Source organism: Colossoma macropomum, unplaced genomic scaffold (genome assembly GCF_904425465.1).
Source record: "Colossoma macropomum unplaced genomic scaffold, Colossoma_macropomum, whole genome shotgun sequence".
Taxonomy (NCBI): domain Eukaryota; kingdom Metazoa; phylum Chordata; class Actinopteri; order Characiformes; family Serrasalmidae; genus Colossoma; species Colossoma macropomum.
The window spans coordinates 26,859,495-26,874,270 of record NW_023494803.1 but is presented as its reverse complement, the minus strand read 5'-3'; the positions used below and the strand labels follow the sequence as shown (position 1 = coordinate 26,874,270).

Genomic DNA, 14,776 nt, shown 5'->3' with positions numbered 1-14,776 from the left:
TGTAACAGTCCCATATGCCCAATAGAGAGCGCTGTTTTCCCATGTTTGTGTTTAGTAACTCATTCTAAACCTCTGTGTGTTGCTTTAACAGGATGCCAACTCACCACGCTGATGAACTATCTCACGGGTCCTGTAGCGCTGGTAGCCTAATGTTTGCCCTTGTGGGTTGGCAGTGTGTGTGCGCTTGTGTGTATGTGTGTAGATGTATGTGCTCGATTTGCTTAACATCTGTCTCGCTAGGTCATGAACTGCTTACACAGAGCTTATGTAAAGGGTTTAGATGGAGTGATGGATGCAGGGATAAATATTCAGTGTTTGTACTTTTTAGTAATACTGAACCAAAACATCTTGGATGCATGATGATATCGGAATCTTATTGGTATCGGCAGATATTTGCTTAAAAAAATATTGGCATTGGAAAGATATTTTGATAAGTTTACAGATATTGTAAACTGATATTTGATGCCTTTAATGTTTTCCAGAAAAGCGAGCTACTGAGCTAAATTATCTGCATTTTGTTCATTTTACTGCATTTCTAACAATTTAGAAATAAATAAATAAAGATTTTTCTTGCTAATACTAATCTAGGTGACCCAGTTTCTACATTTTATAAATAGTTTTACAATGGCAGCCTCAGATATGTACACAAAAATATCACTTACTGTAATCGACCCAGAATTCCCATATTAATACATCCCTATAAAATTGATTCAATGAAGCAAGAAAATAATTTTTAATGTGATAAAAATGTGGATTTCTGTGTCCGATTGCTTGTTCAAAATGAACAATTTTGAAGGCAACAGTAGTTGTGTTTATATAATCAAAAAACAGTGACTCTGTTACACTAGTGCAGATGCAAGATAAAAGCTTTTGAGAACTACCTAACAACACTGACTTTGAATTTTTACTAATTTGACTTAGGGATGCACATTTTGACACATTATTTTGACCGATAACTATCATTAATTAGTGATTAAACACTAACTGGCAACTCTAAATCAAGGATGTGACCCATCAAAATATCAATTGTAAAATGGAAAGTTACAGAAATTTGATTGCCCGAGACAAAATTGTAGCCATTGTAAAATACTTGATACATGCACAAATTAAATGAATTCTGTATTAATGCTCCAAGATATTAAAAAGTGTTCCTTATAAGGACAGTGGAGTACTGACAGGTTGGCCAGGCATTGGCATGTATATTAAGCAAACAGCTCAAAGTCATACAGTGCCCTCCACAAATATTCCGATTCAGATTCCGAGGTTCACACTTGTGGACTCTCCTCTTTAGCTCATCTCACAGGTTTTCTGTGGGGTTTAGTTCAGGGAACGGGGTGGCCATGGCAAAACCTTGATTCTGTGGTCAGTGAACCATTTTTGTGTTGACTTTAAGGGAAGCTTTGGATCATTGTCCTGCTGGAAGATCCAACCACAGCCCAATTTAAGCTTCCTGGCTTAGGCAGTCAGGCTTGGATTTAGTATCTGCTGTTACTCTCAAAAGCCGTTGCCATCTTCCCCGGCCTGTCCCCCCTACAATTTTAAGATGTTGCTCAACTTCAGTGTTAAACCCGGCTACTCAAATATGAACTTTATTTATTGAAAATTAAATAAAATTGAATTTTATTTTAACTGATAGCATTGGTCAAATAATTATTTTTTTGTTGGTTAACGGTTAATCGGTCAATTGCTATCATCCCTATTGACTGCATTATGTAAAACATAGAATAGAAATCAAGTAAAATGTCACTCAGTGTCTGCTCCTTTTCTCATTTTTAAGTCTTACAGTGACGTTACACTGAAATTTGTGTACAGCTGTGGCTCAAGCTAAGCCTCAGAATGACCCAGCATGTTTTACAGGGTTGTAGGCATTAGGGGGTCTGCTGAAGGCGACATGCTCACTGGCCACTACAACAGAGCTGGAGTCTAAGCTCTTTTAGTCCTGTTTCAAGCATGTTTGATCTCGGAGTGTGTTTGAATGGAGCGTTGGTGTGTTGGTTGGTGCCACGTCTGGTATCAGACCGCCAGATGGGGGCCAGATATCCAGTTTAGAGCTTTCTCACTGCGTTAGCAGTGATAGAGCTAGGAGAATGTCCCTGCATGGCTAATCTCCAAGCATGCAGAGACACGAAGGTCAGGCTTCTATAGGCTAGCACACAAAAACTCACAGGGGCTACATGCAGCATCAGTTGATGTGATTATCAGCTGTATTCCCATTTTTCTTTACGATGAGTGTTGTCGACATAAACTATTGCAACCCAGTTGGGCAGTGTTACAGTGTGGTAGTTACTGCATGAGGCAGTAATATATCAAGTCATACCACCATTTAGGTAGGACTGATGAAGGCAGAACCACATATTTAAATCCTGTACCAGTCAAACATTTGGATCGTGTTGAATGCATGTTTTTCATACTTTTAAAGATATTTTGATCTAAAGTAGAGATGATACAATGCCATATTTTTTTATACCAATATTAAAAGGTTGAGCATTGGCTGTTACTGTACTACTAAGCTATAAAATGAGTGATTTTTAAATGAAGCATTAAGATGAGCATGTAAAAGTAGGCAATAATGCTCAAATCACTCAAACACTCTACGACCCCAGGAAGGAAGGAATGCACAGCTAAGAACATCACATCATACATTGCATTACAATCAGTACTTTTTCAGACTAGATTTGTTACAGGGTTGGTCCAAATTCCTTTTTTTCCCCTCCAATATCCAATCCAGCATTATTTTTTTTTGCCAAAGTCAGCATTATACTGATAGCCATTGGTATCAGTGTGAATTCGAAAATTAGGTGTCGAGTGGAAAAACAAATTTTGTGTGGATGTGAAGGATGTGATCTTCTGTCGAGTACACTGTCAGCTTCCATAACAGGCAGACACCACAAGTTTATTCTTTACCACAAATATCACTTTAGAAAGGACTATATTCAAAAGCACGGCTGCAGCTTTCATAGTGTAATGATCTTTTGTGATTCCAATAACAAATCTGCAGGGCCGATTGATCAAAGCCTGAGGAAGATGGAGGAGGGTCAGTGGAGCTGTCTGGCTGACTATATTGTGAGAATGAGGATTCATTCATGGCACTCCCTGGTATAACCATTATAATGTTAAACAAAAGGACATATGGAACTTATACAAAATAAACAGTAAACTTGTTTCTGTAATTGTGGCTATAAATTAGTAGTTTTGACCACAAGATTAATTGGCTTGGTGGTCCAAGTGGCCAGAGCAAATTCGTTTGAATATGCGTGGAGAAGGGCTGAGCAAAGGGCTTTGGCTGTTCACCCTTGCCTCAGTTTTAGGCAAGACGCTTTGCTTAATGGCTTTGTTCTCCTTATAGTCATTTGATAACCATGGTCTCTTCTTTAAAATGTCTGGATTTGAATAAGTTTGGATTTCAACCCTAATTACTAACTTGTAGCTCTGTCCCTGGGTTTTTGTGCATTGTAAAGTTGTCGGGCTTAAGCCATATCCCTCATACAGAGATTTTTGTTGAGCCTTTGTATGCTGTAAAGAATAAAAAGGTAATGCAGGATTTGTTACTTTTTCAGCATTTGCAGTGTTCTTTTGTAAGCAGTGAAACTGAGCAAATATGAATATGCATATGAATAGACAAATATAATAGATTTGATTTACCGACACTGAACAAAATTCAAGAAAATGGTACCTGATGTTTTGCTTATTCTCTTTTTCTCTCATGTTCTTACACTGCAAAAAATATTGTGGCAAGTGAACGCATCTTAAATCTAGTCAATACATTGAATATGTCTTATTTTGAGATTGTTGTCAGAATATTATTTGATTATTCTCCTAATTTATAGATGTTTTTTTCTTGTTTTAGGTAATTTTATCTGGTGAAATTGATCTATTTTGTTGGCAGATTGTTTGCTTGTTTAAAGATATAAGGCAGATCATTTTGCTTGTTTCAAGAATCAATACTTGAATCAAACAATGTTATCTGCTAACAGAATATGATAATTTCACTACCATTATTTAAATATTAGATATTAATATCTTTATTAGATATATCAACTAAATTTAAGATAATTTCCAAGATATCAATTTTTGTTGTGTACTCTGTCTTTCTCACTGTCCATCTCTCTCTTACTCTTGCGCACATTTCCCGTCTCCCTCTCAGCTAGGGATATGCTAATTCCTCCCCCTCCCTGTAGCACCCATACCAACATTGTTAGATAAATGAATAATTGGCGATTTGAATACATTGTCTTTTTCCTGAGGCACCCATCCTTTAAGAACATCAACAACATATGTTTGGGGCTGCTCTTGTGACTGGAGGCTAATTAGAGCACTAGCTGAGGCCTAGCTCATCAGAGAGTTGTTGGAGAAGCTAGGAAGGATAGGTGTGTGTGTGTGTGTGTGTGTGTGTTTGTGTATGTATCACCCCCTCCCTCCCCCGCTGTTCTATTGAAATACTGAACAAGGCTTGAGCCGTGCTCCTCTCCATGTCTATATTAGATGGCGGGGTGTTTTGGGGTGAGGGGTGCATTTCAAAAGGAGAGATTAAGGCAGTCTTTTCTTTGAGCCGTAAGCAGCCTCGCTCCTCCTTTACCTCATCTGTGCACTGGAACATGCCACGTCCAATCTAACAGCACTTACAGGCCGCATTAATATGGATGTGGGGTTTAGGGTGCACTGCCCCCTTTTAATTAGGACAAGGGGGTCGTGCTAAGATGAGCACACCCTGTGTTTAGGTGCGGGATGCCCCCCAGCACTCCTTTCAGCACTGTAAACCCCCATAAGCACAAATCTTCTCTCTAACAGAGGGAGTAAAGAGGATGCAAAGTTTTTAATGGATGTCTGTGCACTTTTAAAATAGAGGTACTAAAAAGGATTCTTTGAAGCTGTAGAAGAACCCTGTTTGGTTCCCTAAAGAATGTATCAATGGTAATTTTTAGCTACTATAGTAGAGCAGGACATTTTGGTAAATAATTGTGCAAGTATTTGAGCAAGATTAAGATTTTCTATAAGGAACCTACACATGACACATCTCTGCTAAAAATGAAAACGTAAACTTCGTTTCCAGCACCTACCATTTATGAACAATTTAGCCTGAATGGATAAATAGCAAATGTTACGTTACGTTGTACATTTTTCCAGGTAATTCTGGGCCATTTCTTTTGGTCCATTCATCTTGAAATGTACATAAAATATAAAGGACAGTGTGTATTTTCAAATTATGTCAAATACTGAAAAACGACAAAAATGGAGATACGAGCAATGCAGCAATATACATATATATCTATGTACTTAGAGGGTGGTTGTTGTAACATTGCGTTAAAACTAACCCCGCCATGTGGAGGCTGTGGTTTAGTATGGGTGGCTCTCACAATGAGTTGTTTATATTCTTCAAAATGATGCTATATTATAGCCAACAAGAGTATGATTAAAATAATATAGAGGAATACAGTGACTTATACACTCTTATCTTTCTGTTTGCTGTAAAAATTAACAGTTGCTGTGGCAATACTAGCAGGTGACCGCAAGCATGTCCTACTTACTGTTAACAACATAAAATATCTGTGTTACATTTTATTCAGTGTTAGATTGTGTCCCACTCTCCCCTACTACACCCACGCCCACACACACACACCCACAAGCTTACACAATTCCCCCCCCTATAGACTGTATTTTTGCTCCTTATCCTTGAAGCATTTTGAGGCACCCTGCTGATTAAGCAAAAGGCCTCTGAAATCGAGTTTGTTTCGCTTCCCTTCCAGGATCTGCCCTCAGCCCTCACCCTATAGCCCTTTATCTCGCTTCCTTCCTCTAACCCAGAAAACCTGAACTCTGTCCAACTCTCATGGTTGTATTAAAGAACCGCTTAAAAGAACAAAGGAAAGGATTTAAGAACCTCTATCAGTGCTTTTGCTAATTCAGATGTTTTAATTGGCACACTGACTTAACTGAGCTTGTTTAGGTCTGCTCTCACAGTCTGCACTGGTTTCATGTGTTGTGTTTTTTTAGCTTGTTATGCCATGTATGTTGTGGGTTTGAGTTTTTTTTATCTCAGGATGGGCTCATTTTGTGTTTTCCTGCTCTTTTAACACAGACTGTCCAAACAGAACAAAAGGATAGTGTACACTGTTATAGAATATTCTCCCCTGCTGGACTCCTGCAACATGACAACAGATGACTGGGCCACTATAGGGAAAGACATTGAGGTACTTTGTTATTCAGCATAATGGCACAGCATTTATGACATTTTGATATGCAGTAAAATCTGTTATTCATTCTGCTGCTGTCCCAGTTGGTGAGCAATTGGTGAAGTTGAGGATGAGCGTTGTTTGAGAGATGTTTTGTGCTCTGTCTTGCTCACAGAAACACTATGAGAAATATGACGGCTTTGTCATCCTGCACGGTACAGATACCATGGCCTACACAGCCTCAGCACTGTCCTTCATGTGTGAGCACCTTGGCAAGCCCGTCATCCTCACTGGCTCTCAGGTATGCCTGCTGGCCTTCACGCTGTCTTCAATCTCTATCTCACCAACTGCAATCCCTTTTCTATGCTAACTGAAACACTGTGTTTTGTTTGCCAAATTGGTTATTCATGGCAAAAGCAGAACATTTCACAAGGTTCAAAAGGAAAGGCTGAATTTGTACTCATGGCTTGATATTATATATGTAATTGTTGTTTAGTTTTTCAGTTTGTTAAGCCCTTGAACCATAGACATATAATTTACTAACTACTATAAACAATTCAGTAGCTACTGTGAGTCTAGCTTGCAAGCTTGATATGTAATTTCAAATCCATATTAAAAGCATATTTATTTAGGTTAAGTTATGCCTATAGTGTTTGTTCATGTTCTCTTATTGCTTGTTATTGTGCAGTTATTTAGTTTATAAAATAGTAGTTTGTCTTTCCAATGTTTTTACTTATCTTTTTATGTAAATCACTTTGACGTGTTGTAACATAAATGGAAATCGTTAATTAAGTTTTATTATTAGTAGTATTTACTTCAGTGTGAATAGACGCAGCTAAACTGCTATAGGCTTAGCAAGTGGATGTCAAAGTCAACTTTCATTTTAATTTTATTCCATCTCGCCACATATATGTTGAGTGAGATATGTGTACGGACATTATTTTTATTATTGATATATATTGATTACATATTGATATTTTATCTTAAATATCTCAGATATTTATTTCGTAGAATTTGCTAAATAGTGTGTGCAGTATGAACAGGAAATGTGTAAATGTTGTGGGTTATGTGACTTCACAAAAACAGAATTCAAACCAAGATGTTTTTGCAGCTGATTTTCCAAATTGAATATGTATGGATTGAGAGTAACTGATAAATTCTGACTATGCTTACTAAATATTGCATTAAACTTTTTCATTACAAAGAGGTGAGAAGAATTTAGTTTTCCATGATATAGGCGTTTTAATGATCGCAGAAATGTTATAATATACTTTGTTGGTAAACTCTTTTTTAGAATTTGAAACGTATGTTCTCTTTTCTTGGTGACTTCATTGTGTCTGGCAGGTACCTATCTATGAAATGAGAAATGATGGGAGAGACAACCTGTTGGGGGCGTTGTTGATCGCAGGGCAGTTTGTCATCCCAGAGGTGAGTGAGGCCTCCTCCACTTCTGAGTATTGAATCAGCCTCTTGCAGATTATGTCTCTCCATTCAAATGCAGTATAAACCAGGCAAGGCCATGTTGTCAGAAGGCAGCTTCTTTGTAAAGCTGAGCGTTTCACATAACTCTTCAGTACTGATAGAGACGGAACTGACTCCAGACTGTCTGACTCACTCATATTTAGCCAGTAAAATTTAAAAACACATGTGCCTTTCTTTCTTTATTAAATAACATAGATACCAATAAAGATATCAGTGGTATGTATTTATTTGTGTTTAAAAATAGACTAATCAAAAGTCAGAGCAGTTGATTTGGCCTGTTTTGATGACTTTGCTTATTTAACTTGTCAGTCTGCCACCTCTTTTGTTGAAAAAGAGTGGTTTAATCTTAGTCGCAACCACCCCCATGGCACTGGCTCAACTAGTCTGTTTAGTTTACTGGCTGACGTAAAGTGTTGCAATGAACCCACTCCGAAGCTATACTCTATGGAAGCTGATGAAAAAGAATTGGCCCCTCCCACCCAGGAAGAAATGTCTACTGGTCCAAACTGACAGACCAGAAAAGTGAAATTAGTTTGAGTTCATGAAGGGGAAATTAAAATGCTTTTTAAAATTTCTTTCCACACAGGTGTGTCTCTACTTCCATCATAAGTTGTACAGAGGAAACCGTGTCACTAAAGTGGATGCTGGAAGTTTCAATGCTTTCAGCTCCCCCAACCTGGCTCCATTAGCAAATGCTGAAGTGGACATCAAAAGTTAGTTCTGTGCCAACAAATGAACTGCATCACCAAACCTTCTCACTAAACTACACAGACAGAAAAGTTTTTGACCTCGCTGAATTCTGGCTTTCTGTTCCTGCTACGTTACAAGTTCTGTGTGTTGTTTCTATTCTGTTTCTTTGCAGTAAATTGGGACACAGTGTGGAGGGCCAACACAACAGCAAAGTTCAGGGTCAACACTCAGATGAATCGTAATGTTGGCCTCCTTCGACTCTTTCCAGGAATCACATCTGAGACAGTAAGATGATGTTGAAATGACAGTGTTGAGTTTTTGTGGTCTTGTCCTGTCTTATCAATAGGGCTGGCCAGCACAGCATTTTACAGGCTTTGAGTTGTCTTTGGTGTGTCCGAACGAGTACCCAGATACTTGTTCTCAGTAGTAGTCTTGAAACTGTAAACTTATATTAAATACAGAGACAGATGAGTCTGGATGGATTTTTGCTTATCTACATAGCAACGATGACACAGAAGTTCACAAAGTAAATCTTTTGAAATCTTTGCTTAGTGATTTGTTCATGGTCAGTTTAGCTGGTTTACTGAATGGATAATCAAGTTCTTATTCCATCTCTAAATGAATGGTCGAAGTTAAATTCCTTCATGAGAGAAATAACTTTGATTAGGGAACAAAAATCTTGTTCAACATTGCGACTCTGCAAGTCATTTTGATGTTTATTCCAAATTTTCATAGATTCATAGACAGCCATTCAGTATCTTAATAATCAGCTAATCCGATGAGCTAGCCTTCTCTTTGTTCTCTTAGCTCTACAGCAGCTAAACAAATGACTGAGGACGTGCTCAGCCTCTTCACTTGAACGTTGCTCAACAGTCAGAGCTATAGCTGCACAAATGAACATGTATTTGGCTGTTTTTCTTTGCTTACATTTTATTAATACCTTTAACTTACCTTGCGTAAATCTTTGAAAGAAAAGGGGGCAACTTGTGATATCGTAGTGGGGAGTATGGCTGTATTCAGCTTTTAGCTAACTTTGCTCGGGTATGACAATTTTGTATAGTATAATATCATGTCCATTGTTAAATAAGTGCAATTTTTTCTGGGTTTATGATAAAATGCTTTGTGTAAAACAGTGATAAATAAGCCTGTAACTCAGAAAAAATCTCAAAAAGTGTGTTCTAGAAATTTGGTGGGGTCTAGAAACGAAACTTTCGAATAATAAATAATGAAATGAATACCAACGTAACAAACAAATATTTGAGTATTCAAGTAGTTCGTGTCAGCCCTATTCATCAGGTTGGATGCTTTTGTGAAGTGCATTGCAGGTGATACGAAACAGCTGAAACATATCTGCATAATATTTCTCTAATTTCATCTATTAAAAAATCTATTATTCCTTTGTGTAAATGTCTGCACCCCAGGTTTGCAGCATGACAGATCCACTTCCTATGACCAGCGCTGGTAGCTAAGTAATGAGACAGAGTTATGGAGCATGTCTAATTCTTCACAAAGCAGTGAGGAGTTGGCACTTACTCTCTAACTCTAGCTCTCATCAAGAGCAGAGTGGGGGAAGGAGCAGATATTTACTGCCGCAATCTGGCTCTTTTGCTATGCTACGGCTCGATAGCTTTTTTATCTGCTTTTATGACCTTTTATGACCTGCTTTTTTATGACGTCCCTCACATACGGTGTAGATTTTATACTATTCCTCCTCATGTTCATTTAGATAGTAATCGTTTTATCTGGAGAGGAATTGGATGTTGTTGTGTCTGTTATGGAAATGAATGTACGTTAGTTCAGGAACTGTTTTTTCAGACATGAGAATATTTCAGTTGATTCAGTATTGCATAAATGATAAAAATATATTAATCACACCGAAGCTAGATTAAGCACACAAGGGAAGTTCTTTCGTCTTACAAATGCTTTTCATTGATTGTGTCTTATACTTTGTGCTTAAATATCATCGCTGTCATATCAAAACCAAGTAACTCCAATTTTTTGCCTTTTTTTAAAAAAAAAATAAGAAAACACAAGATGCCCTTTACATCGTGAGAGCATTCAAATAGAAACCGTCCAGAGTGACTTGAAATAAAATCTTATTACATTATTATGAATTAAAATAAGAACATTTTTTGCTTCTCCTGTGAGGTTGCCTTTTCAGATATGAGTCTTTCTTATGTAATCATATCATCGTAGTTGGAACCAAATCTTGTATCTTCTTTTGTTATTTTTCAATTTTGGGCCTTAATTCAAAAATGCCAGTTGATGTTTACATTGTGCTAAAATTTTATGATGAACAGACAAATACAAATGGTCCAATTACTTACAATAAAATCTTGTTACATTAACTCTTATTAAAAGTGAAGAACACTTTTACTTCTCCTGTATAGCTACTTTTTTTTGGACATTCAAGGTTTTGTTCCGACAGTAATATGATATGTGCAGTAGTTGCTTTTTTCTGAATTTACTCACGAAAGCAGTAAGCTTTTAATTCTTCATGATTGCCTTTTGTTTGGTAAATCACTGTGGAAGTGTTAGTTGTGTAATATTGCTTGGAGTAGTCTAGGACAGTGTACAACTAAAAACATTATTTTAATCTGAAATGCTGTGAGGGAATCATCTTTACTGTAGTATAAAGCTCTTAGGTAGAAAATGTTCATGTGTTTCTGCGGTAGCTGTTCTTGGCTGTTCAGGTGTTTGGGAGAGGCTCCAGATGCGCTGCAGTGGAATGGGGGGTTGATGAGAATTTAATTTAATCTCCGGCGCCGTTAATTCTCTCTCTCTGGGACTATTGGGCCAAACAGGCCTTCAAGTTAGGCAATTTCGGTGGTGTGATAGGCTCTGCTTCCCAGTGGGACCCTTTACAGCACAGGGCAAAATTAAAGCACTGAGCTCACAGCATTCATTGCTTCATTCATTGCACTGCATGTTTGCTGGTAAGATACACTGCTGTTAACATCACTTGAATACCATGTGACATCTCAAGGGATCGTCTAACTATATTGGTGTAATGAGGGATTTAAAATATAATCCCAAGGTAGTTGAAACTGTAGTGAATTGTTATTTTTAATAGTTCTGTTTGATTTGATGTTAACAAGCGTATAAATATCAGTGCGGCGATTGCTAAATATTTGGGAAAATTTTCGTTTGACCAGGTCAGGGCCTTCCTGCAGCCACCCATGGAGGGGATTGTGCTGGAGACTTATGGAAGTGGTAATGCTCCTGATAACCGTGCAGACCTGCTGGAAGAGTTCCGGAAAGCCACAGAAAGAGGAGTCGTCATGGTCAACTGCACCCAGTGCCTTAGGGGCTCTGTCACCACATCATATGCCACTGGCAAGGTGTGAGCATGCATGGATGTCTATCTGATTTATATGCCAATTTTATGCTCTGTGCTATATTGATATTGTGTTTGTATGTATCAACGTATAATTTCACTTCTTTCTCAGGCTCTGAGTGATGCTGGACTGGTAGCTGGATGTGATATGACTCCAGAAGCTGCTCTGTCTAAACTTTCTTATGTGCTGGCCAGGAAAGACCTTACTACACAAGAGAAGAAGAAGGTAAAGTGTAAAGTCCTTTATTTATTTACTGGCAAAAAAGAGAAACATCCATACTACATATATATGTTGAGACAAAAGCTTGTGCACTTCCTTAACATTAACCAGTTAATTACGGTGTTACGTCCTATATCTGGATGTGCGGGCAGTCTCGCATCCTCTTTGTGCGTCTTACCCCTGGGAGACGTAACATACGGTTCTCCATTCTGCTGCCTTTAATTAACTGGCTCAGGTGTGTTGAAATCTAAAACATGGCTGAAATGTGGACTGTGAGAGGATGCTCGTGGGTTGGGTTGGAGACATCATCTTTATTATATTTTTGTGACATTGATTACATAAAGCCCTGCGATGGACTAGTGACCTGTCCAGGGTGTATCCTGCCTTCCGCCCAATGACAGCTGGGATAGGGCTCCAGCACCCCCTTGCGACCCAGAAGGATAAGCGGTTTCAGAAAATATGTGTGTGTGTGTGATTTACATAAATTTGCAACATAAGTTGATTTGGGCCTTCAGATGTTGAGCCATAACCTGCGTGGTGAGATGATTGCTGACCTGGAGGGGGCCAAGCTGACTCTCAGTGACAGTCGCTTCATTCAGGTCATCGCTAAAACCCTCAGTATCAGCTGCAAAGAGGTGAGACCCCTGAACATGCTTTGAAAAGTGACAGTACTTTACAGGGTACTATACTGTTAGACAATACTCCGTTAGTTTCTCCATTCACGACTACAGGTTGCAGTCTAGTTTTACACTGATAAAGGACTGTTGAAGTTGTGATTGCTGTAAATGTTGGTGTCTGCAGGAGCTGGAAGCCATCCGCGATGCTCTGACCCCCACACTGGCCTGTGCTGCAGCTAAGATTGGTGATACTGAGGCCCTGGAGGCAATCAGGGAGATGGTAAGGTTTTACTACAGGCTCTCTGTCCTGGTTTATAAATGTACCAAAGAGATCCAGTCCTCAGCATTTTGAGGCTGCTTTGGGGCTGCCTCTATCGAACATATCTGATAAAACGTGACCCCTCTCATGTCCTTTCATTCACTCTGCCATTTAGCCTGGAATGGCTCTGCCCTGCCACCATTTCCTCTAAGCATTCTCCTATCTCAAATTAAAGTCCCGAGACCTGTTTTCAGACAAGTTTTCAGACCTGTTTTAGTTCAACAGTTCAGAGACACACCCCTGAAGTGAAGTTTAAGTGTCTCCTGGGTCAGAAAGTGTATTTACCCTCAAGTTAAGAGCTTTTGAAAGCTGTAAGTGAATGGGGCTTTTATCTGGTCTAGGTTTGTAAAACAGGATTCAGCTCAATTTGATTTGTACAAACACTGTAATCACTGTTTGTAGGCTTGTAACCAAAATAGTGTAATTTCAAACTTTCAGCTAAAACAGACAATGGCTGACCTTCGAATATTTTTTGCAAGCCAGTTTACGTCAGTAGGTTACGTCTGAACCAGCCGCGTTATCTCTCAATGAAAACATGACTCTATGCTCATGCTATCCCTAGTTAAACAGAATGAAGGAAACCAAACATGTTTTTGCCTTGTGGAGAGTTCATGTTCAGATAAGTCCTCTCGTGCACTGATGAGATGGCATCTAGCCTGTGTTTGTAAAGACCTGCTACTGATAACCTTGCTCTCCATAGAGCTGCACTTTAGCAATAGATTTTGGCATTAGGAGATCAAGGCTATTAGACCAGTGAGCTATAAATTTAGCCTCAGTCTTAAGCTAAAATGATTGTTTTTCAGTTTTTCCTGCAAGGTTTATATTTGTGTATATTTGTGTATATTTGTGCAAATGAACATTTCTGTAGTGGTAATAGTGAAAATATACACTTTATATACCTTAACCCCTTGAATTCTAGGATTGTTTTATATTTATTTCTATTGAGACATATTGTTCAGTAACTACTATGATCTGCTCTGTAGTGTGTAGCTGTAAGGGTCAGGAATTATCTTTAATTAGTCTGGACCCGATGATGTGTCTTCAATGGTAACATTCTTGCCGTTGATTTTTCTCACAGTGTTTCGTAAAATACTCCAGAAAAAAAGCTGATTATTGTTGGCACTGATTGACTGCCTTTTTCTGCAGGGCAGTAACTTGAGTATGGCAGATTATGATGGGCGAACTCCTCTCCATATTGCAGCCTGCGAGGGTCACCTGAAACTTGTGCAGTATCTGTTGGGCCAAGGAGCCACTGTCTATGCCAAAGATCGCTATGGAGACACGCCCCTCCGAAATGCTATTCGTTTTAGGTAAGACCACACCAGTTTTACAGTATTTTACAGTAAAGTTTACAATAACATACTGTCCTCTTAAATTACAGTATGTTATTGTATTTTGCTATAAATTCTCAAAAATGATGTCCATTCTTGATTGTATTCCGTAAAAGTGCATCCTAAAAATTCCAGAAATCCTTAGAGAAGTGAAATGGGGAAACTAAGAGCATTGTTAAAGAAGATTTAGTGTATATGTGCAATTTCAATGGATTAGGCATAATAAACTCAGCCCACAATTTAATTCGAGTCACAATGCTGGGTTCACTGTTTGATATTCTCACACAATTTGAATGTGAAAAAACATGAGTATAATCATGTTGTTGCACAGCTTATTAACAGCACAGGATGAGGCAGGAGTTTTATGCTTTCTCTACTCTTTATGTGTAAATCATGCAGTGTTACTGTAGATGTACTCTAACAGCAAAATTGCAGTAAAATGGCTATCAGAACAATACTAACTACAACTAAGCTGCCAGTAACTTGCTGTAAACAGCACTTTTTACAGTGTTTTTATATGTAAGTTGTACATTTCAGTGGTTTAATTGTAAACCTGTATTTCTGCATGTGTGTGTAGCGTGTACGATGAAAATAACTGTGTGTTGCTTGT

General features: G+C 38.4%; 1 protein-coding gene across 4 annotated transcripts in view; it reads left to right on the top strand.

Moving 5' to 3' along the window:
• Positions 1 to 14,776, top strand: part of aspg (asparaginase homolog (S. cerevisiae)) — a 32,116-nt gene that overhangs the window by 8,459 nt on the left and 8,881 nt on the right. For 3 of the 4 annotated variants that reach the window (XM_036593861.1, XM_036593860.1, XM_036593863.1), the window contains 11 exons: positions 92 to 127; positions 6,077 to 6,188; positions 6,346 to 6,471; positions 7,515 to 7,598; positions 8,239 to 8,365; positions 8,515 to 8,627; positions 11,498 to 11,683; positions 11,792 to 11,905; positions 12,415 to 12,534; positions 12,701 to 12,796; positions 13,982 to 14,145. In XM_036593861.1, the coding sequence (XP_036449754.1) occupies positions 92 to 127; positions 6,077 to 6,188; positions 6,346 to 6,471; positions 7,515 to 7,598; positions 8,239 to 8,365; positions 8,515 to 8,627; positions 11,498 to 11,683; positions 11,792 to 11,905; positions 12,415 to 12,534; positions 12,701 to 12,796; positions 13,982 to 14,145 (1,278 nt within the window). The remainder of the gene's footprint in view (positions 1 to 91; positions 128 to 6,076; positions 6,189 to 6,345; positions 6,472 to 7,514; positions 7,599 to 8,238; positions 8,366 to 8,514; positions 8,628 to 11,497; positions 11,684 to 11,791; positions 11,906 to 12,414; positions 12,535 to 12,700; positions 12,797 to 13,981; positions 14,146 to 14,776) is intronic. The other variant, XM_036593864.1, reaches the window with a different exon arrangement.